The sequence below is a fragment of the Notolepis coatsorum genome, assembly GCF_963971535.1.
Source record: "Notolepis coatsorum genome assembly, chromosome: 11".
NCBI lineage: Eukaryota > Metazoa > Chordata > Actinopteri > Aulopiformes > Paralepididae > Notolepis > Notolepis coatsorum.
The window spans coordinates 31,741,304-31,765,002 of NC_140175.1; the positions used below are offsets into that span (position 1 = coordinate 31,741,304).

Below are 23,699 nucleotides of genomic sequence, written 5' to 3' on the forward strand. Positions count from 1 at the left end.
TGTTGATGCACCAAATGACCAAGACAAATTCCTTGTATGTGCAAGCTTATTTGGCAATAAAGACATTTCTGATTCTGATACGGTACCTATGCAGATATCACTGTATATCATTATCGGGGAAAAAAGGTCTTATTGTGGTATACATTTTCTTTCTTTCCCTTTTCCAGGTGGAGTTGAAAGAGGCCAGAGACATGATGGTAGAAGCCAACACTCAGGAGTACGCCTTCAACTTCCTCCAGCAGTCCCTCAAGAACAAGATCAAAGACGCTGAGGTACAGTGGGCTGCTCTGCTCTGTCAATTATACCGTTGCTTTCTGCTCAAATCATCTCTCCATGTTGGAAGCAGAATGTGCCAACCTGACCCGGTGTGCCTCTGCTTCCAGGAGAACCTAGAGAAGCAGACCCTGCACGCCCAGGGCCTGGCAGAGAAGCTGTGGCTGGCAGAGAGACAGCTAGAGGAGCTGGAGGCCACCAGGGAGAACAGGGACAAGAGGAGCTCCGACCTCGGTAGCACTGTTTTCAGACTGGAAAACGAGGTACTAGAGTGTGTGTGTGTGTGTGCGTGTGTGTGTGTGTGTGTGTGCGTGTGTGTGTGCGTGTGCGTGTGTGTGCGTGTGTGTGCGAGTGTGTGTGCACGTGTCTGTCTACTGTATGACGTATAAATTGCCTGAAGTAACTCTTGATACTAAAATCGAATGTTAATACTAATCTTTACCCTCAATCTTGTTTTTTCTCTATTTTATCTTCATTATTTGTTAAAGGAGAAGCTCTCAGGCATTTAGCCAGAACTGAGTCTGCAGCAGTCTTACCTTTTATACTCATCTATACTCGTTTAACACTGTGGGGCGACAGTGGCTCAGGAGGTAGAGCAGTCGTCTGGTAATCCGGAGGTTCCCGGTTCGATTCCCGCTCCTCCTGGGCAGCGTGTCGAAGTGTCTTTGAGCAAGACATTTAACGCCTAATTGCTCCCGATGTGCAGGTCGGCACCTTGCATGGTTGCCTCTGCCATTGGTGAGTGAATGGGTAAAATGTGAGGAACAAATTGTAAAGCGCTTTGGATAAAAGCGCTATATAAATGCAGCCATTTACCATTTATATTGATCTGGCTATATATTATTGTATTTTGTAGCAAGCAGAAGATCTGTTTACTTTTGATAGTAAAATCTAATATTGATCTGTCTATATATTATGTATATCTTGTAGCTAGCAGAAGCTCTATTTACTTACTAATACTGAAATCTAATACTGATATCTGGTATCTTGTAGCTCGCAGAAGCTCTCCAGATGTCTACCCAGGCCGGAGCGGAGCTCAGTCTGCAGCAGAAGCTCTATCAAGAGGTCCAGGCCAGAGAGGAGGAGCTCCAGGAGTCACTGCTGGAGAAGAGCCAGGAGCTCCAGAAGGCTCAGGACACAGTCAGCAGACTCCAGGGAGAGGTGAGGAACTCATGAGGGATACTTCTTTTTTTCCCACCCTCGTCAAAAGAGAGAGTTTCCAGCAGTCACAGGATCACCTCTGCGTTGATTTATTTGTTATAATAGTAGGATCTTTGGATGCAGAGATGATCCTGTGTGTGTGCAGGAATTTACTTTTTTATTTGAACCTGGATTTATTTATTTGCACCACGAAAAGAGGACGCAAAGTGGTGTGTTGTGTGGTGTGTGTTACTTTAACCAGACACTTGTCACATTGTGGGAAACGGGTTATACATTTGTCCATTCGTTTTCCTAAAATGGCTAATATTCCTAATTGAAACAATGGCTGCACACTTGCACAGCTAGCTAAAAGCGTATTGCTAGTAGTGCCCCTTGAGTTTCAATGAGGAACGTTCAGGTTGTCATGTAAGGCTGTCCCCGAAGCCTGTTTTTGGGATTCGAACTTCCTCTTTTCTAAACCAATAAACTATTCAATCAATCAAAAGTCAGGGTTTTTCGAACAGACTTTAGAACCTTCGTTTAAATTTCTTTTTTTAATATGTACGGTAAATATAATTTTTCTTTGATAATTTTTTTTAATATCCTCAAACTAAATCCTCAATTTGAATAAAGTGATTAATCTGATTAAATTAGTATTTTTTTTTTATTAAATCAACTTTCCAGACCCAGCCCAGCCCAGGGAGAAGCCCCAGCCCAACTAAACAAAATTAAATCTACTTTCTTTAATGAATATAACTCGTCAGTTTATTTTAATACTATAATATTAGTGTAGCCTTATCGTTTTTTTTCTTTTTATTATAACACTTTAATCGCCTAAAACGCCAGAACTCGTCATTCCTAGCCATGCTCATTCTGCCGAAGACGCCGTAACTCGTCTTTGATGTCAATATTTCAAAAATCTGTCATCGAAATCATATTTCCTTTCCGGAGCCCTGAGACACAGTGCAAAGCTCCACTCAACTCTCTAGCGGTTCAAGAGCGCCATCTGGTGGCCGATCGGCAGATCGCCAGCCGGAAATTAACCTTTGAACCGGTAGTGCTCATCCATATGTGGTCCGGGCACTCGCTATCGTTAGAGAGACTCCGTATTGACACAGTGAACATCGATCGGTGCAAATAACTCGAAAAAACAACATGATTTGGACGTATATACTATTATACAACATGAAAATGGATCAAAAATTTCTCCATCCCATAATAGAAAAAAATTCTGTTCCACGCTCATCTGCCAGCGGCGCGAGGAAGCCACGGTAAGATTCAGCGTTATTTTCTAACGTCTTCTATACTAACTGATCTGATGAACATATGACCCACTCTGGATGAATCATCTAACGCTGCCCACGGAATTATAAACGATCCCCCGCCCATCCGGTCATCATCAGATGATACGTAGAAACTTCTAGAAGCACATCCAGTTGACATTTTTTATCTCGCACAGATTCCTACCAAACTGTATTTGATCATCAATATAATGCATTTAGGGCTATAAATCACGTTCTGAAGAAAGCTGCAGAAAACGATAAAAACATACTTATACTTTAGACCATATTTTAGTATGAATATGTGAATGAAAAAGTTTAACGTTGCTACACCCTGAACAATACATATAGGACATTGAATGGGCCATAATAATGGCAATTTAGCAATAGAATTTAAAAAGTTATAGCCCTGCAAAGAAGGGGAACTTCTCCATGTTAAATAGGGCTGGCGATCCATGGTAAATTATGAATTTAACCCCGGCGATCAAAGTGTTAAAAATAAAAAAAATTCGAATGTTGATTTAGAATTTGAATGCCAACGTAACGAACGAAGGTTTGAACATTTGGGCTCAGCCCTATTGTCATGTAGGTCTCTGGTTGTTGACGACGACGAGGGCCATTGTGACCGTGTGTCCATCTTGTATGTGTGTCCACCACACCACCAGGTGTTTGAGAAGCTGCTAGACAAGGAGAGGACTCTGGAGGAGGAGATTCAGCTGAAGGAGAAGATCCAGCTTCAGTGGAAGCAGTCGGAGAGGACAGTGGATGATCTGGACATGGAGCTACAGACTTCCAACCAGGCTAGAGATGACCTGGCCAAGCAAGTCAAGCAGTTCCAGGTACACGGCCCATGAGCAGCAAGTCCCCAGTAAAACATTAAATAAATTAACAATGTTATCTGATATCTGAAGGATGTTGGCTTTTCTACCCCACATACAGAGCTGTAGGATGTATCCTGATAGTACTGTATGTCCAGATAAGACAAGTACACTACACCAGCAGTTCTCAAAGTGGGGTCTGGGGACACCCACCGGTCCTTCGGGGGGTTCCAGGGGGTCCCCAGTGAAATGAGGAATAGTTTCACTATAATTCAATCCATAAGCAACACAATCACATAATGTATGACTATTTTGGCTGTGGGTTTCATACACCTTCTGTAAGTAAAAAAGCTAAAATCTTTATCAGATGGGGGAAACTGGGACAAAATCTTGGGGTTCTTTCTAATCCATGGTCTAATTTGTGTCAGTTTAGGGGTCCTTGAGTAGAGCCACTGCACTACACAATAAGTACCCCATAACTATAAATAAACTATAACTCATATGGTTGTGATTGGGAGAACATTAAAAGCTGAAATAATTCCCGACCCACAATTACTGAAAAATATATAAAAAAAATGTGGGGAAACATTGTGTAGGTCTAGGTGTAGAGGAGGCCATCAACATGCACACTCTCAACATGCACACTCTCAACATGCACACTCAACAGTCAACACGCACACTCTCAACATGCACACTCTCAACATGCACACTCAACAGTCAACACGCACACTCTCAACATGCACACTCTCAACACGCACACTCTCAACATGCACACTCTCAACATGCACACTCTCAACACGCACACTCTCAACATGCACACTCTCAACACGCACACTCTCAACATACACACTCTCAAAAAGGTTTGTGGTGCTGGGAGTAAATGAAGAACCTTTTCACAGAAATTGCATATTCACACATATTCTCTGCGTTATTCTGTCAAAGTTTGGGACCTTCCTCAGGACACAAGTGTAGGCCTTACATACATGGCTTAATGACGTGACACTGGTTTGAGCTTCACACATAAAGGGAATATACAGTTAAATTAATCAGCAATGCAAATCATCAGCATTTGGGGTTAATTCAGTATTAATTATGCAAATCCTTTTAATCAATCAGGGCTGTGCTAATTCCATAATCTCATGTACACATAACTTGGTTATTTCTCACAGTATTTATTTTCCAGTGCCGTTTCTGCATAACCTAATTTTATGCAGATTTATGAGAGTGTAACCACTTGTCATCCCACTGTGACCTTTAACAGACCTCTACTGTTATTAATTAATAAATACAACCTGTTGGCAATTGCTTTTCATGAAATTCATCAAAAGTAGCCCATACCTTGACAAAGACACTTAACTGTGAGTAAAGAGAGAAAACGAATTGAAAAGCTGTTGCTAAATGAACAAGTGTGCCTGGGCTTTGTGGCTGCTTAGGCTGAACCAAGTAACATACATTAATAAATCAAATTGACTAGTGTTCTAACAAACACATTAACACAGAGAGCACAGTGGTTATAGAGGTGCTCCTTCTGAGCTCCTAATACATGAATGAATTACTATTTTATTTCTCGCTGTCTGTCCCCCTGAGTAGAATGTGATGGATGGATGGACAGACAGACGGACGGACGGACGGACGGACGAATGGATGGTTGCACGGATGAAAGGATGGATACATAACGGTTGTGGTTCTTTCTCTGTCTGATTTAGGAGAAGCTTATAGACTTGGAGAGTGACGTGGAAGAGCTCCATGAGAGCGAGCAGAGATGGGCGAGCAAGCACAAGAGAGCCCTGGAACAGGTGCACATCATATATTGTACAGTATATTGTATATATAAATAATCTGTATACAATTGTGCATATTTATTTACACAATCATAGGTTGCTTTGGATAAAAGTGTCAGTTAAATGACTAAATGAAAATAGCATACACTGTATGTACCGTATCAAACACAATATGCTCAAATGAAATACGAGATGCACACGGTGAACATACCCTCTTAGTACCTATTATCAAGTCAACCTTATAGTTGATTGCATCAGTAATAAAGTTGAATGCTACTGTATTCCATTTCATACCTCAGATTTCTGTCTGCTTAAACTGACATGTGGTATATAAAACCCAATACACTATAGTAAGCACATGTAGCACTGCAGTACCGTATGTACAACACAGTAAGCTAACACAAAAGACAATAATAATCGGCTGAATTGTGATATAATGGATATATACATTATGTATATGAAGTGTGCTATTTGAAAATGGTTCCGGCAGCATTTTTATTAAATGTGTTTGTGTTGCTCAGAGTGAACAGGTGCAGATGAAGTTGATTCAGGAGAAAGACATCAGTGACCAGCTGGAGTGTGAGAAGGCCATCATGGAGAAACAGGTATAGGCTGTGTGTGTGTGCGTGTGTGCGTGTGTGTGTGTGCGTGTGTGTTTCAAGTTCAAGTTTCTTTAATAGTTGTCATACAGAAGTACAGAATACTTTCATACAAAATGCTTCTTACTGTTACGCTCCAGAGACTGTGCTAGACAAGATAGTATCAAATAACATAGTATAGCATGTAATTTAGAAGTAGAAAATGAGGTCACAGTGTTCAGTATAGACATATGTACAATGTTCGATGCAGAATAGACGTAACTGAGTTACCATATAATATACAATACTATGCAGTGTACTAATGTACAGTACTATATAGTGCAAAGCAGAAATGGGATGAGGTACAATTTAGGTACAATTTACAGTAAGGTGTACGAGTTGTAGTGCAATCCTTCATCAATAAATATAAAGTGTGGGGAGTGGGTGCTACAGTGTGTTTGTTTAAAGTGAGTGTGTGCTGTAAAGTGTGGGGAGTGGGTGCTACAGTGTGTTTGTTTAAAGTGAGTGTGTGCGTGTGGGTGTGTGTGCTATGTGCGTTTGATGGTTGTTGTTGTGTAGTGTTCATTGTTCGTTTAGCAGCCTGATGGCCTGTGTGTGTGTGCGTGTGCGTCCGTGTGTGTGCGTACATATTTTGATATACAATATACATGGCCCAGTGTAAAGGGTGAGTGTGTGTGAGGGAGGATGGTATTATGGGATGGTCCTCACCTCCTGCCCTCTGCCTGTAGCTGCGGGAGCTGCGTGTGGAGGTGGAGGAGCTCCAGAACGCCAAGGTCTCGGAGGACGTCATCTCCAAGTCAGAGAGCCGAGCCAAGGAGCTGGAGAACGCTCTGAGGACTGAGGAGAGGTATGGACACCTGTGTGTGTGCGTGTGTGTGTGTAGGTGTGTGTGTGTGTAGGTGTGTGTGTGTGTGTGTGTGTGTGTGTAGTGTAGTGTAGTATAGTATATGTAGTACACTATCTTCACTGAGAGGTTCTGCTGGGATCTTATCTCAGGCCAGCATGGTTACATTTTTTTTTTTTTTTTTTTTCTATCTTGTCGACACAACTTTAATTTAAAACGACACACACAACTAGTTAAATAGTTTGTTTATTTTTTTTACAACCAATTTTTTTTCACAAGAACAATGGTGCAATGAAGGTGTTTTATTTATTGTGATTCTTCCGCGTAGGAACAAGGTGGTGTTGACCAACACCATCTCTAAGCTGGAGAGGAAGATCAATGAGCTGTCGGACCAGATGGAGGAAGAACACAAGATGGCCACCGAGCAGAAAGACCTGGTAAGACATTGCACACGCACTCATACACACATACACTCATACACACTCATACACACACACATACCCACACGTACTCATACACACACACACATACACACTCATACATACACACACACACACATACACGCACTCATACACACACATACACACACACACTCATAAACACACACACACAAATACACACACGCACTCATACACACACATACACACTCACTGTCCAATTATCTAGCGGTCTCAGTCAATGAGTCAACTAAATGTCCCCATTGGAAGGGTGTAGGCGAACGACTTATAAATTGAACCAAAGAAACAATTCAGACTTTGTAAGAATGTTCATTTATTGGGACTCCAAACATTCCGTTATTACTGAGTTGCCATAATCACCAGGTGGTCAATTAAGCAAGCAGTTAGCTTGTAGCTGGTAGTTAGTAGCAGCTTACATTCAAGCGCAGAGTCGACACGGATAAGTTTGTTGATAGTCAGGTTACAGTTAGTAACTGTCAGCGTTTGGCATTGGATAGTAGCATTTAGCAACTGCCAGTAGTCGATAGCATTTAGTCAGTAGTCAGCGTGTAGTCAGCGTTTAGTCAGCAACGTACATTCAAACGTCAGATTATTTACCTATACAAAGGAAAGGAAATAAACGGCATTAATTAGTAACTAGATATATGAATGAAAGGATCATTGCGGATATTAACGGCGCATACAATACAACGTACCGTTGGCCAGTCAGTTCGCCCACAGGGCTTTTCACCTTACAGCCTATGGTCAAGAGGGTCATTTAAATAGCGTGATGCGCCGGCGCAGAGACAGCTTACCTGTCCAGAGTCACAATACGCGTTCCAAAGTGCGTCCACTAGGCGGCACCAGACAACAACTAACGCATGCAATAAATGTTACTTATGATAATAATAATGATAATAATAATAATGAACATATTGGGGAAAATGTCAGATAATTCTCCACATACACTCATACATACACACACACACACACACACACACTCATACACACATGCACTCATACCCACATACACTCATACATACACACACATACACACTCATCTGATCAGATTTGAACAGTTTGATCACATATTATTCAATCAGTTCTCACACTAATTAAGCAAGGAGGGCTTAATGTGCACAGTATATTTGCACTCCATTGTATTAGTCTTAATCTTGATGTGAAACATACTCCCATGTGCAAGTCAATATTTTAAATGTATTCAAAATTCTTACTTCCCACCAATATAAAGAATATTATTGTCGGACAGATGCTGCTGTATTTCTTGTTTGGTTGTGTAAATTAATTTACTTTATTCAGGTGTCCACATATACTGTATCTGTTTTGGTTCCAGGTTTAGTTCTAGTGCTGATTGCAGTGCATCCTCCTCTTATTTGAATCAACTTACAAATATTAATTAAGCGAAAAGCTAGCACCTGTCACTCAAAACCCCACAACAGAAGAGATACAGAAATAATCTGCACAAATGCTTCAGCCAGTTCTCTATCAATTACAGCCCCATAGTATATAACCATAGCACTGAATAAGCGTATTATATAACTATATATATATAGCTTCTGGACGGCTTGTGTATTTGCAGTTGTAACGTCAATCCAAATGGCTGTTTCTCTCCCAGATGACCCAGAGGATCCGCTCCTTGAAGAGGCAGCTCAGCGAGGCGGAGGAGGAGACCAGCCGGAGGGAGGCGCAGTATCGCCACACCCAGAGAGAGCTGACCGAGGAGAGGGAGACCTCATCCAGACTCCAGAGACAGCTCCTAGACCAACACCTGCAGATTAAGTAAATACACACACACTCACACTCATCAGGCCATGTCCAGACTAAACCGATTTCGGTCGTATCAGTCAAAGTATTTTATCGTATGCAGTGCACCTTTCATCCACTCGGAACTGCGTTCTGGGAGCCTAAATACGCTATTTTCTGAAAACCGGGCTCCCAGGGTGGGCAAATCTTTAAAAGCCTATACGCGTGTTTTCCTTAACCGATGACGCGATAGCCCACCTCTCCCTTAACCTGCATGTGCAAACTCAGCCAACATCAGAACAACAATGGCATCGTACAGAGTAGTTGCGTTCGTGTTACAGAAGCTATTGAGCTTGATCGGGCTTTTACAGCTAAATGTACTGCGCCTGTACTACCACCGTCGACAACAGATTGACATCTCCCTTAATCCGCATGCAAACCCAGCCGACAAAAAATAAACATGATACATATATGTCTTATATGTCCAAATATGTCCTGGCTATGCATTCAAGACTGTAGCACTCTAGTTCGACACTGTTTTACCAACAATGTTACTGACCCTTAGCTGACAGAGTTGTACCCTTCCTACTCACTTGTTCTTTGGATAAAAGCATCAGCTAAATGACTAAATGTAAATGATAGATGCAGAGCAGAAAGATATGCTCACATACAGATGCGCAGGCAGACATCTGCAGTTGAATGAGTATGGACTTTAATACACAGATAGACATGAATACGTGTAAGAATACACACTGAGACACATACATACAGACCAACACCCCACACGTTTACATGCTTTAGGTTGTAGCGCAAAGGTAATTTAATGAGTACACTGAAGAAGGCCGGATGGCTGAAAGCGTTTTGTGCGTTATACAACTTGTGCATATAAAAATAAAAACAACGATTTTCCCCGAGTGCGGTCCCTATTCCATTTTTTGCAACTTAATTAATGTTGGACTACGCACCTGTCTGAGCGCAGTGGTTACCCCTTTTTCTACTTATAGTGTTTCCCTTCCATTAGCGGGTGATACAGATGTTTGTGTAAAGTCATTCATTGCAGTCAAGAAAAGTAACAATAACCCCCAATAGTAATACTATCATCATCCTACAGTACCTGCTCTCTTCTTCTCCATATAGGCGTAAGGAGTCTAGTCCGATTAACGACCCTGAGTGCTAAGACTATCCTCCCCTTCCTTCTCTCTCCCTCTCCCTATAGGCGTAAGGAGGCTAGTCTGATGAGGCAGACTCTGGACAGCTTGAGGCTGGACCTAAGTGTTGATGAGGATGAAGAGCAGCTAGGAGGCCAGAGTACAAACGCCTGAGTGTCTTGATGAACCAGGATTGCAATAAAGAGAAACTCTGGTTGAAACCTTCAGATAGGTGTCTCATCATGAGCACCGTGGACTTGTCTGCCTCGCTGCTGGAACTGCATGAAATTGACAGCTGGATCTCTTTTAACTTTCGGCACCAGGATTTCTTTGCTGTTAAGCCAGAGATACACAGGCAGCATTTTGAGGCAATATTGGCTTCAACAGAGATCAGGGTTGACAACTGAGACTAATAAGGACATTGCAGGATTTAAAGCCCCACACCGGTTTCTTGAAGAGATTCATTTCTACAGTAGATAGAAAATAAGCTTTATGGAACTTAACCCATTGTAAAACCAGAATAATATTATATTAGTATTATTATAATATTATAGATGTTTCATATTGACCTGTTATCTAGACTGTAGCTATTCATTTTAACAAGAGCTCAGTCAATCAACTAGATAATAAAAACATGCCTTTGTTCCCTTTTGTTATTTTTTTGTAGTGGGGCTGACAGTTTGTTTACGTTTGAATTACAGATTGTGTCTTTAATGAACAAATGTATCATATGTCATGAGAAAATAGTGATAGTCGTAATTACTGACAAAGTTGCCAACCCACATTGCCTCAGAGTATTGCCTGTATGTCATGGCTTTTTATAATGGCCTTAAAAACACCTTCCTTTTCCAATTGGCCTATCTCAAGCCCCTTCTTCGTTTCTTGATACTCCAATCACAACTGTTCCTGGGAAGCAACAGTTGTGATTGGCGGATTGAGAAAAAAGGGTGGGACTTGAGATAGGTCAATTGGAGACCAGCCTATTTTTTATTGTCCAAGTTACAAATTTGCGAGACAGATGTGCAGTATTTGATTGTAATCTATGATCACGTGGGAATGATGGTTGACCCAAATATAATAAGGGGAATATTCTGTATGGGTACAACGATTATGTAAACCATATATATGGTTTTTGGATTATGGTAATTGGATTTGACACATTTTAGATTTTAACACTTTATTATAGAATATTTATATTGAAAATGTTTTCAAGAATGTTGTTTTTTTATGAATACAAGATAGTTCAATTGAGATTTTATATAAGTCTAGGTAGTAGAAAACAATCAAATTGCATATGGATTATGATTTTCGATACACATAGGCGTTCAAGTTTAGGTAAACTAATTAACCCTTTCACTACCACACTAGAGAAGGTTAACCTTTCACTACCACCCGTCTGTAGTGTGGTAGTGAAAGGGTTAACCTTCTGTAGTGTGGTTGTGAAAGGGTTAACCCTTTGTGTGTCAGTGAAAGGGTTAACCCTTTGGTAGTGTGGTAGTGAAAGGGTTAAGTTGGAATAATATTTCCCATAGGAAAGAATGATTGTGTTGGGGATGTAGCCTGTAGTGCACATTGTTCTGAGATTCTGAGCTTGTATTTACAGCAGGCCTTGTTTTTCTTCTGTACAGTAGTGTACTGGCTGCATTGTAGGGCTGCGTCGAGGTATACAGTGTTGTAAGGTATGAATGCACACCAAGGTATGCATTTCAGCAATACCATCGTCAATGATATTTTACTGTGTTTTACTTTTAATCTACCAAATATGAAAATTGCTGCAATAATGTATAAAGAATATGCGATGAAAATTGAATGAACATTTTGAATGACGGCTGCACCCCGATGATTTTTCATTACGTTAAAACACAACAGTGTGATTTGTATTGTAAAAAGAAAAAACACCATCATGCTGTCAAAACTATGATTACATGACATTTTAGCCACACCACCCAGCCCTTGCTGCATATGCTGGGACAACACATCATAGTCATCATCTTCTTTATCTCACAGATTAATCTGGAGACGGCCTTTAGATCAAATACGTGCCACAAAGATTCAAACGGTGTTCTGTGCCTCTGAATACAACATTTGAGCTTGTATACGGCATCTACAATGATTTCCTGTATATTGGTTTGATACATTTTTTCTTTCCTGCTACCAGTGTGGGTGAAGTATAAACTGTGGAACGAAAACACTGCTTCGCTCTCCGCGTGGGGGCATGAGTGTGTTGCACACCCTGTGTACCAATGCACTCCTCAAAGAAGAGCCCTGGTATCTGCCTTTGCTGCATGCTATTGTGTGTACTTTTAATGTAAGTCTGCAGTATCTGTGGTAGAAGGGATGGTGTCATGTTTACAGTGTGTTGTGTATATGATTTGCTGCCCAGCGCGTTAACCGCATTAGTTGCTTGTTCTCTTACAGGCTGGGTTCACCAGACCAACCTCTTATTAGTGGCTTTAAGTTCACATCAATGGATCCTGACAGGCAACAGTCTTTTTGTTTCCCCTACAGTATATTTATAAACAAAAATACCAAAAAAACAAGACTTTTATTTTTGTAAGCATACTGCATAATGCTACCGTACTGGTCGCTCTGCCATTGGGTATTTATTCTTATTTTCAGACGTTCTGTTTTGGCGAGAAGCCTCTGAATATAAAATGGTAATAAATTCTTCAAAAATGTGAATTGCTGTTGTTCTATGCTGTACATGCACGTCTGTCTGTGTGTGTGTGGTGTTTGTGGAGCCTGGGGGTAATGGCGGCTGGCTGGTGAATTTTTCTCCAGGGGTTAAATAAATTAAACTTTTATTTGGTGAGGTGAAAGAACATTTATTATATGGCACTTCAATTAGCGCAAAATATGAACACAGTAATACCTAGTAGAAAATAAACTTAAGAAAGAAATATGGTCTTACATTAGAAATAGACTATCCAGTGCCATCAAAAAAAAAACTTACAAAAATAAACTCAGTGAACTGGCTCAAAGCCATTATTCCACCTTGTGGCTTTACTATTTGTACATAAATGTTGCCCTTCTCTCCTTGAGAGATGCAAATTTCTCAATGACTCTATTGTTAAAGTCAGGGATATCTTTGATCAGTTTCTTCTCCATGGAGAGCATGGCCAGTGCATTGAGACGATCCTGTGACATGGTGTTCCTGAGGAAGGTCTTGATTCTCTTCAGCGTCGAGAAGCACCGCTCTGCTTCATCTGTAGTCATGGGCGTTGTGATCATGATCCTCAGCAGAGCCACGGTCTCTGAGAAGGTGTCCTGGAGATTGTTCACCATGAAGAGCTCGTATAGAGCCACAGCACCACTGCAGCTCTTGAAGTCATCACTGCCGTAGATGAGCGACAGTTCCATCCTCAGCTTGCTCTTGTTCAGCAGTGGGTACGCCTCCATGGTGGTGTTCAGTGCTGCTTCAGGGAACCGGTTGTTGTACTGCTGGAATTTGTCTCCATGCAGCAGTGTAGCACTGATCAGGTGCTTGGTGAAGGAGAAACTCTCTTTTGCATGGCCCAAGATAGTGTCACAAACCTAAAAAATGAATACACTGATTTAATACAATATAGAGATCAATACAAGTGTGGGAGAATCCTCCCGGATCAAATCAATTATAGACAGGTAGACTTGATAAACACAGGTTTAATATACCACAACAGGTACAGGTAAATCAAAAGAGTTACAGTGGATGCCTCAGAGTAGACACTGGCCGAGTGTATCCAAAGTTAGCTCCAGATCGACGATATTGGGTCCATGAAGGGGGGTGACGTGTTTTGGGGTTGTTAGTCTGGAAGCGTGAATATTTTAGGCAACCAACTTGTGTTTAGCGTTTCTCTGATTGGCCAATACGCCCATGTGACCACGGCAGTGCGAGAGAGCGGCAGCGCGGAAATAGGCTGTCTATTGCCTCGCGCTGCAGCGCGGAAATAGGCTGTCTATTGCCATTCTCTAAGTCAAACTCTAACCTTAACCAGCTCCTTAACAGCGGCTAAACTTAACCCTTCTAACCTTAAGCAACTCCGAAACAATGCCTAACCTTAACCAACTCCGAAACAATGCCTAAACTTAACCGGCGAAATGAATGCACGTTAAAAAATATTGCCATTCTCTAAGTCAAACTCTAACCTTAACCAGCTCCTTAACAGCGCCTAAACTTAACCCTTCTAACCTTAAGCAACTCTGAAACAATGCCTAACCTTAACCAACTCCGAAACAATGCTTAAAGTTATGCCTAAACTTAACGGCGAAAGAATGCGAATGCACGTTAAAAAAAAAAAAAAAAAAAATTGAAGGGAATCAAACTAGCCAGCAACGAGCCGTAGGATCCACAGCCATGCAGCTTTGCCAATTGAGCTATTTCTGGATACTGAATAAGGGGCGGTTACTGGCATATAATGAGCTCCGCTCTACGCTCCGCTGCTGCCGCGTCGCCGCGGGGGCGTGGCTAGATGCAAGTTGGGCGTGGTTAGACACAAGTTGGTTGCCTTTAATATTTAGGCAGTCTGCAAAGGTGTGTGGGGGTTGGGGTCTGTGAGGGAGGTGAATTGTTTTGCTCCATGGGGAGGTTTCTGTTTGTGAGGGGGGAACGTGTTTTGGGGTTGTTGATATGGAGAGTGGTGTGGGGTCTTTGAACACAATGGAGGGTGGGGGTATCTTCAGGGTTCTTACACCTTTTCCAAAGCCAAATTCAAGCACTTTAAGCATTTTCAAGGTGCCTTTTCAAGCTTTTCCAGCATCTTATGCGGCTGTGGTAAATTAAATATTTACACAAAATGATAATTTCACTTCTTCCATCACATTAAATCAGATGTTATTGTGCTATAAACAACCAAAATGATGTAGACATCCTATATAACCTGGCTGAGCCAATATGAAACAATCACTCAAATAATACTTAAATTTCAATCAAATATTTACTGAAAATGTGCAAAATAAGTGAACAGTCTTTGAGGTAGGCAGTCAATCAGCTCCTTTAGCTTTAAAATGTATACAAAATCAAATCAACCTAGAATTTTTATATAACCCCCCACAGTGGTGTGTTCAGTTGGTACGTCCCAGCAGGGACCAGGATGTAAGCTATATGATGCCCATGTTATTGGTTGCAATACAGACGCACATTTGACACACGCTCTAGTCTCCTCTCTTGTTATTTCACACAAACAGCTACACCTAGTAGCTGGCTTCTTATGTTGCCGACATATCCTACAGAACATTCCTTAAAATAGAAAGAATTGATTTGCTTGTTAGCCATGTTGATCACAGCGAAACCACAGCTCCGATGCATAATGGCGTTAGCTAAACGAAACTTGTTTTAAGGTAAATTGGCTTTCAGTGTGTCAGAGCGAGCGCACTCAAGTTGTGCACACAAAACGCTCTGACCGAAGACTGAGTCAGTTTATCAGAGCGGAGCAGATTTTCAGAGTGAATTTATTAACTCACCTTACAGTGTCGCTTGTCGTTGTCAACATGAACAATAAACATAGCCGTCTGTGGCAACGCTAGCTCACTAGCTTGCTGACGTTAAAAAAAAAAAAAAAAAAAAAAAGCTTGCTAACGTTAGCTCACTAACGTTACTGGGATTAAAGCAAGCTTTCAGGAGGGGCGGGGGGTGCCGTGGCGAGGCTCGAGAGGACTCCTCTTCATTTTGCGTGAAAGGCAAAAACAATTAGGCGCTCTCCGAATTTTATTTGTTTATCTAAAAACCTAACTATTAAGTCAGATAGCGATTTATTATGAAAGTATACAGTGCAATTACAATTTCAATAACTTTCCAGCACTTTATACACAATTCAAGCACATTTCAAACCTTGAAAACACCATTGAAATACAAGCATTTTCAAGGATTTCCAGCACCCGTACGAACCCTGTATCTTTTGTCTTCTTGTTGACGATAGGAGACGATGAGTCTGTCGCCTGTTTTATTGCAACACTACCATCACCGACATAAGAATGGAGATCCCCATGGAACGGCCCTTCTAAGGTTTCTCTCCTCCACATTGCCTGTGGTGCATTTCTTCCTATTGCTAGGTTTAGTGAGTTTTTGGGAGTGTTGCATTCATTTATTTTAAATTTTTTGGACTTTGTGGTGTTTGTTCTTGATTTATTGTGATGTTTCTTCTTGACTTGTTTAAAGAAGACATGTCCGGCCCATGGGGACATTAGCGTGTGTTGTCGAGCCTTACAAATACATTTGATTTGATCTGACACAAGTCAGCCTTACAATATCAATCTATCAATATACAGTCAATTCCAGAATTATTGGCAATATAAAATGAACACCACAGGTAATGAGCTATATTTTAGGCCAAACAACGTGAAAATTACATTATTTTATTCTAAAATAACTGCTCAGAGAAACAATTTTTCCCCTCAAAACGATGGGTGTCACAATTATTCAGTTTGGGGATAGGGTGAAATAGACCCTATGCCCAAACTGAAATATGGTAGGTAAATTGTATTGTTGGGATTTGTTTAGCATCCGCAGACACTGGAGCATCTTTTAAGATAGTTTGCATCATGAAGACCTACAGTATACAAAGACATAACAAAAATATATTATTTCTGGAGTTGACTGTATATTATTTATAAAAGAGTCAAGACCCAATTAGCTTCTATCTCACCTCTGTAGCTATGCTCTGCAGTTCATCTGGGCCCAGAGTGCGGCGTCTCTTGCCCTGCTCCGGAGATATCCCGTTGACGTCTATTCCAAAGGCAACTGGTTCATGCTTCATCCTGTCGCCATGTACTCGACAGAGGGTAGGGAGGAAATCTCTGAACAGAACCAGAAGAAGTTGCCAGGTAAAATAACCTGACATTTTACGTAGTAAAGTTGTTCAACCATACACTCACCGGCCAAAATATTAGGTACACCAGTCTTCCATAAAACATAAAAGTGCTGCCACATGTTTGTTAGGCAAAATCTCCACGTTCTGTCCTTAACCTGAAAATCGACACATGACTTGAGAATCACAAAACAGCGTATGTAATCAGGTTAAGAACAGAGGGTGGAGAATATTTTGCCTACCAAACATGTGGCAGACCTTTTATGTTTTATGGAAACATAAAAAAAATATGTATAATTCATCTATATAGCTATTTTCAAGCAAAATAGCACAAAGTCCTTCAAATAGACAAATCAATCAACAACAATATTAGATTGTGACTTCACAATATCAGTAATATTAAACAGCACAACATACATATTAATTTACCTGATCTTTTGCATGTGGTCTGTGAACTGCTGATGTATGATTCCAACGACAAAGACCGAGGTGATGGCCCGCTTCTGGAGCTGGCTGTAGAGGATGTCCACATGAGGCATGATGCGATGGAACAGCTCCAGGAAGAAGCTGAACTTATCATCCTCCAGTAGTCTCACAAACCCTCCAGCTTCTCGGATAGTAGCAGGATCAAACTCGCCCGAGTCCCTGATGATTTCAAAAGTCTGGAGGAGGTCATCCTTGTGCTCAAACACAGTGTTCACAGTACGGCTGTGGAAGTCCCAGCCCACTGTGCTCGCTCTTGCGACTTGGAGTGCCACCACTTTATCAAGCACACTGGTTCTCTTCGGAGATCTTGCAAAAAAAACAGAGAACCCAGCCAGGTCAGAGAAGAACTGTGCGACTCTGGAGATGCGAGATGTCACCTGCTGCATGATGAGGTTAAGTTGGTGAGCATAGCAGTGGACATAGTGTGCATTCACATAGACATATTGAACCATCTTCTGCACACCACCTGTGGCTCCTCGCATGACACTTGCACCATATGCCTGGGAGATGAGCTTGCTCTTCTGGTCATCAGGGAGAATGGAGCTCAACCTATCCAGAAGGGCTGTGGCTATGGAATCATCTGTGGCACTCTGGAGAGGTATAAACTCCAAAAACCTCTCTTGCACAACATGGGCTTTATCAATGTATCGCATCACAAGCACCAGTTGACACTCGGTGGAAATGTCTGTCGTTTCATCGACCTGGATGGAGACAAAGTCTGCACTCCTGATCTCCTCAATGATGTACTCTCTCAGAACACACAGCATACAGTCAAGGAGTTCATTCTGTACATTGTTAGATGTTCCCTTAAACACAGTGGCATTCTGCAGATGCTCTTGAAGAGCTGCATCTAGTGATGCTACAAAATCCACCAAGCCTCTGAAAACACCAGGAGTGGCTGAGCTGTCACTCTCATCATGACCACCGCCACACAGGGCCAGCTCAAAGGCACCACAGAACTTCACACAGTCTATGATCTTAGACAGGATGTGCTTGTTCTTGTCGACCTCTTCGTTGTGCTTGCGGATCCCTATCCTGTAGCCTTCATCCAGCTGAGCAGCTATGTTTACTTTCCCAAACATGGCCAGTCGCATTGCATTCTCCATGTGGACCCTGGTTTGTTCATGCTTTTTTGTCTTGTCCGACATGTGCTTTACATCGGTCATTCCCGTCTCAATCCACTCCGAGTTTGATCCTTTGGTGTGAAAAAGGAGGCAGGGGAAGCAGAACAAAGCGTTGGTCTCGCTGCACGCAGTCAGCCAAGACTTCTTACCGAACCAGCTCGTGGAGAACGACCGAGTGTACTGTCTTCCTCTGTCCGTCGCTTGTTGTTGAATTGAGATGTCAGGGTGATGAGGTCCAAACTCTTTCACTCGGAGTTGTTCTTGCAGTGTTCGTTCCTCAAATGGTATCGTTTTGAGGGATTTGACTGAGTTGTCGGTCTCCATGGTAGCTAGCAAGCTAGCGTGAGGCTTTTGCGCTAACCGGCGCTCTATCGTTTTGAGGCAGTTTTTGACTGAATTGTCTGCCTCCATGGTAGCTAGCAAGCTAGCCCCTTCCGTGACTGCGAGGTGCACGCCAGGGGCGTTTGAATCCGGGCTTTTGAATCCGGAAGGGGCTAGAAGTACTGTACTAGTAGCCCCTTCCGGATTCAAAAGCCCTAGTACTAGGAAGCTAGCGGGAGGCTCTTGCCGGGGCATCGTAAACGAGCTAACTCTCCGTCAGGGTCTGAAACAAAACAACACTGCTCCTCCTCCTCCTCCAAGCGCCGACTCTGTTCTTCTTCTTCTTCTTCTTCTTCTTTTTGGTGTTTTACGGCGGACGGCCACCATAAATGGGGCATTTACCGCCACCTACCGACCCGGAAATCGGGCCAGTCTTCCATTCTCCCCTCTTCTTTCTTCTTCAATGGTTTAACAAAAACAAAAACAAAACCCATCCCTAACATCGCCACCATATCCAAACCTAATCTATGAGTCCCTCACTCTAACCACTATTCTACCTAACTACCTAACCTACAACCACCTTCCTACAACCACCCTGTTCACTATCCCTATCAACCTCCATCTACATTATACTACATATCCCACTCTCTGACTCACGTAAATTTCAACTTTCTATCTACCTTCCAACTCTAACACTTTCCCTCAAACCCTATCATAAACCCCCACTTCTCTCAAAAACCCCAACACCACCCTCGCCTTATCTCCCCCTCCCCCACTCAGTATTTCCGATATCCCTAGCTCCCTAACCCCCATCTCCCTCAATTTTCCCTTCATCTCTCTCCTCTGCACTGTATAAGCCCTACACTCCAACAGTACATGCCCCACTGATTCCTCCTCCTCCTCACACCCCTCACAGAGCCCACTCTGATGCTTCCCCACCAGCTTCAGGTTTTTATTAAACCCACAGTGCCCCACTGCCCCAGCCTCAACCTCATCCACACTACTTCCTCCCTCCTATCTCTCAAACTACCCCCCTCCCGACCCCTAACACTGCGCTGGACCTGATAGAAATGACGCCCTTTTACCCCCCCCCTCCCACCTCTCCTGCCACATCTGAACTGCCCTCTCCCAAATCATCCCCTTCGCCTCAGCCTTACTGACCCTAACCTGCATATCCACCGCCCCCTTCCTCAAGGCCCCCTTAGCCAACTTGTCCGCCTCCTCATTTCCCCTCACTCCTACATGCGCCGGGACCCACAAAAATCTCACCTCTTTCCCTTGTCTCACACACCTAGTCATACTCATCAACACCTCAAACAGCATATCCTGCCGGCTGCTGGATCTAAAAGACCTCAAGCTAGCCAACACTGATGCTGAATCACTGCAAACCACCACCTTCCCCACCCGAGCCTGCTCCACCCACCTCAGTGCCACCAGCACAGCCACCATCTCAACTGTGTACACCCCCAGACCGTTCGTCGTCCTCCGGCTTACCGCCACTCCCCTCCCTGGGACCACCACTCCAAACCCTGACACCCCAGACTCCGGATCCTTCGACCCGTCTGTATACACAGCTGTGAAGTCCCCATACGAATCACGCAACAGTCCCTCACAAGCCCTAACCACCTCCACCCTTTCCCCTGACCTCTTCACTTCCATCATCCTCCAATCCACCTCAGGCCACTCTAACAGCCACGGAGCCACGGCTGGATATACCACCGAGGGGCTTATATTAAGACCCCCCACTCCAAACTCCACCGCCACTCCCTGCCCTACCCGGCCAAAATTCTCCTTCTTACCCTTCCCATTCTCCCAGCAATCCCTCAGAACCCCCTTAGTCGGGTGAGAGTCCCCATGTCCCCGCAGATTCACCCAATAATTCGCTATTAACTGTCTACGCCTAATCTCCAAGGGCATCTCCCCCATCGCCACCTGAAGAGCCGGAACTGAAGTGGTCTTAAAAGCCCCACTACAGATCCTCAATGCCCGCGCCTGAAGCCCATCCAACTTCCTCAAATGCACCTGTGCCGCTGACCCATACGCTATACACCCATAATCTATCATTGCCCTAACTAACCCTACATATACTGACCTCAACGCCTCACTACTACTTCCCCAGTCCCTACCAGCCAAACACTTCATTACATTCAACACCTTATTCCCCCTTTCCCCTATCCTCCTAACATGGCCCTCCCACGTAAGATGAGAGTCAAAAACCACCCCTAGGTACTTAAATGTTGCTACCCTCTCTAGCTCCTGACCATATAACCTAAGCTTTATCCCTTCCTGCACCCTCTTCCTAGTAAAAACCATAAACTTCGTCTTTTCCACTGAAAACCTACACCCCCAATCTAACCCCCACTGCTCTACACTATCTATTGCTTCCTGAACCTTGCGTACCCCATACTCTACACTCCTCCCCCTCTTCCATAAAGCGCCATCATCCGCAAACAAAGACCTTCCAATCCCCCCCCCTACCCCCCCAAATACATCATTTATCATAACTACGTAGAGGAGTGGGCTAATCACACTCCCCTGCGGGGTTCCATTGCTAACCTGGACCTGACTTGACAGCACCCCCCCCACTTTAACCTGAATCTTCCTACCCGACAAAAAACTCCTCACCCAATTAAAAACCCTCCCTCCTATCCCCAAAGAATGCAGTTTAATTAATAAGCCCTCCCTCCACATCATATCATATGCTTTCTCTATGTCAAAAAATACACCTACCACTGCCTCCCTATTACACTGAGCCCTCCTAACCTCATCTTCCATCCTCAGCACAGCATCCATAGTATTTCTCCCTCTCCTAAACCCACTCTGATATCCCTCCAACACCCCTCTCCTCTCAAGCACATGCGTCAGCCTATCCGCCACCATCCTCTCCATTACCTTGCAAATATTAGATGTTAATGCTATAGGCCTATAACTTGTTGGCTGCGTCGGGTCCTTCCCTGGCTTTCTAATTGGCACCACCACAGCTTCCTTCCAAGCCCCCGGCAACTCCCCCTCCTCCCATACCCTATTATACATACTCAACAACTCCCTCATAGCTCCCCACCCCAAATTCTGCAACATTCTATAACATACTCTATCCTTACCTGGAGTGGTAGGCTTAGCCCTTTTTATAGCCCTCACCACCTCCCCCAAGGAGAACGGCTCGTCTAACTCACCATTCCCCCCCTCCTTCCTACCCACCACCCCCGGGTGAAGACTCAACGTTCCCTCCCGCCTCCTTATCCCCTCTTCCGACAGATTTTCAAGCCCATGCACTCTAGCAAATGTCCTAACTAGCAACTCCGCCTTCTCCCCATCCAACACTGCAAACTCTTCCCCACTAACTAAAACCGGGAGCCCCCACTCTCTCCTATCACCTCCCATCTTCCTAATCATCCCCCACACTTCCCCCAACGGAGTCATCCGCCCTATCCTGCTACAGAATCCCCTCCACGCTGCCCTCTTTGCCACCTTCACCGTCCTCCTCACTATCGCCTGAGCTCTCCTATACTCATTTACATACTCCTCAGTAAGATTCCTCTTTAATACTTTGAACGCCCTATTCCTTTCCCTCACCGCCCTCTGACACTCCTCTGACCACCACGGGACCAACTTCCTCTCCCTCACTCCCCTGCTCTGGGGAATCGCTTCCTCCGCTGCCCCTATAACCACCGCAGTGATCCTTTCATTAATTGCATCAACTCCCCCCCTCAGATCAGCACACGCCATCTTCTCTTCACTACTTTTCTGAAAAATATCCCAATCTGCCTTTCCCATCACCCATCGCGGATTCCCACGTCCTGTAGCCCTCCCCACCCTCCCTCCCACCACGCACCTCACAGGGTAGTGGTCACTGCCCACTGTTGAATCTGACAGTACCTCCCACTCACACCTCCCCGTCATATGGGCCGACACCAACGTCAGGTCCAGCACTGACTCATTACCTGCCACCACATTCACCCTGGTTCCCCTCCCATCGTTAACACACACCAATCCCCTTTCATCCATCAACTCTTCAACCGCTTCTCCATTTGCGTCCGTATGGGACCCCCCCCATAACGTACTATGGGCATTAAAATCCCCGCACCAAATCTCCCTCCTACTGTGCTGCCCCCCGACCCCCACTAGGACCCCAGCCTCAAGCCTCTTACACGGATTATAAAAATTTACCACCACTACTCTCTCTCTCTTTTCCCACACCTCCACAACAATATACTCCAGCTCCTCCCCCACTTTCACAACCCTAAATGGAACACCTTGCCTAACGAACGTAGCACACCCCCCACCCCTACCACTACCCTCCCTATCTCTCCGCACCCCCGAATACCCACACAGCACAAAATCCAAACATGTCTTCAACCAGGTCTCCTGTATACAAATGACATCTGGCTTACCTTCCATCTCCCTCAAAAAATGTTTAAACTCCTGCCCATTGGCCAGCAAACTTCGCGCGTTCCATTGTAGCAAAACAACCATTCATCCCTTACACATTCTGAGATTCCCCCCCATAAAGCACCCTATGCACCTCCTCCCACCTCAGCCCCTCTACTCCCAAATGGCTCACTGCTGCGTTCACTACCACCTGGACCTTTGCAGTCCTAGATGTAACCCCAAAAGCCCTGTTAATCACCTCAGCTATAAAAAACACAAGCGCCTTCTTCTCCACTAATACCCTACCAACCAACTGCCTATCCACCTCTCCGACCACTACCTCCCTCGCCTCCCGCCCTCTGGCCTCTCCACCTTGTCCCCCCTCTGCCCTCACTGCCTGAGCATATGAGAGCCGACCTTCCACTCTCACCTTCTGGACATTAGTCTCCCTCCTCATGACCTCACACTCCCCAGAAGCCACATTATGCTCCCCACCACAGCTACAACACCTAGGCTTCACCTCCCTGCAATCCC

At 43.9% G+C, this 23,699-nt stretch overlaps 2 protein-coding genes across 2 annotated transcripts in view; one reads left to right on the top strand and one right to left on the bottom strand.

The window, feature by feature from the left end:
* The window catches only part of LOC311237089 (uncharacterized protein), a gene marked incomplete at its 5' end in the record, with an annotated part of 75,992 nt that extends 63,226 nt beyond the window's left edge, over nt 1-12,766 (top strand). The window contains 10 exons of the mRNA XM_084324895.1: nt 168-272; nt 384-536; nt 1,267-1,434; nt 3,359-3,532; nt 5,218-5,307; nt 5,814-5,897; nt 6,620-6,738; nt 7,064-7,172; nt 8,809-8,972; nt 10,153-12,766. Coding sequence (XP_084181021.1) covers nt 168-272; nt 384-536; nt 1,267-1,434; nt 3,359-3,532; nt 5,218-5,307; nt 5,814-5,897; nt 6,620-6,738; nt 7,064-7,172; nt 8,809-8,972; nt 10,153-10,258 — 1,272 coding nt within the window. The 3' untranslated portion in view covers nt 10,259-12,766. The remainder of the gene's footprint in view (nt 1-167; nt 273-383; nt 537-1,266; nt 1,435-3,358; nt 3,533-5,217; nt 5,308-5,813; nt 5,898-6,619; nt 6,739-7,063; nt 7,173-8,808; nt 8,973-10,152) is intronic.
* Nucleotides 12,767-12,908: 142 nt separating this feature from the next.
* On the bottom strand, nt 12,909-18,924 carry LOC311236906 (zinc finger MYM-type protein 1-like). Its single transcript, XM_084324705.1, has 3 exons — nt 17,296-18,924; nt 16,705-16,855; nt 12,909-13,618 (listed from the first exon to the last, which is right to left on the bottom strand). Exons 1-3 carry the CDS (start codon nt 18,885-18,887, stop codon nt 13,091-13,093), a joined length of 2,271 nt encoding a protein of 756 aa, XP_084180831.1. The 5' UTR covers nt 18,888-18,924; the 3' UTR covers nt 12,909-13,090.
* Between the last annotated feature and the right edge of the window lie 4,775 nt (nt 18,925-23,699).

Bases quoted from the DNA above. Each gene is read 5' to 3' on its own strand.
- LOC311236906 (XM_084324705.1), bottom strand. From the start codon at position 18,887: ATGGAGGCAGACAATTCAGTCAAAAACTGCCTCAAAACGATAGAGCGC. The intron at 16,856-17,295 runs GTAAATTAATAT...GGTTCTGTTCAG, and splicing joins GACCACATGCAAAAGATCAG to AGATTTCCTCCCTACCCTCT. The intron at 13,619-16,704 runs GTGAGATAGAAG...TTCATTTTTTAG, and splicing joins TGCAGAGCATAGCTACAGAG to GTTTGTGACACTATCTTGGG.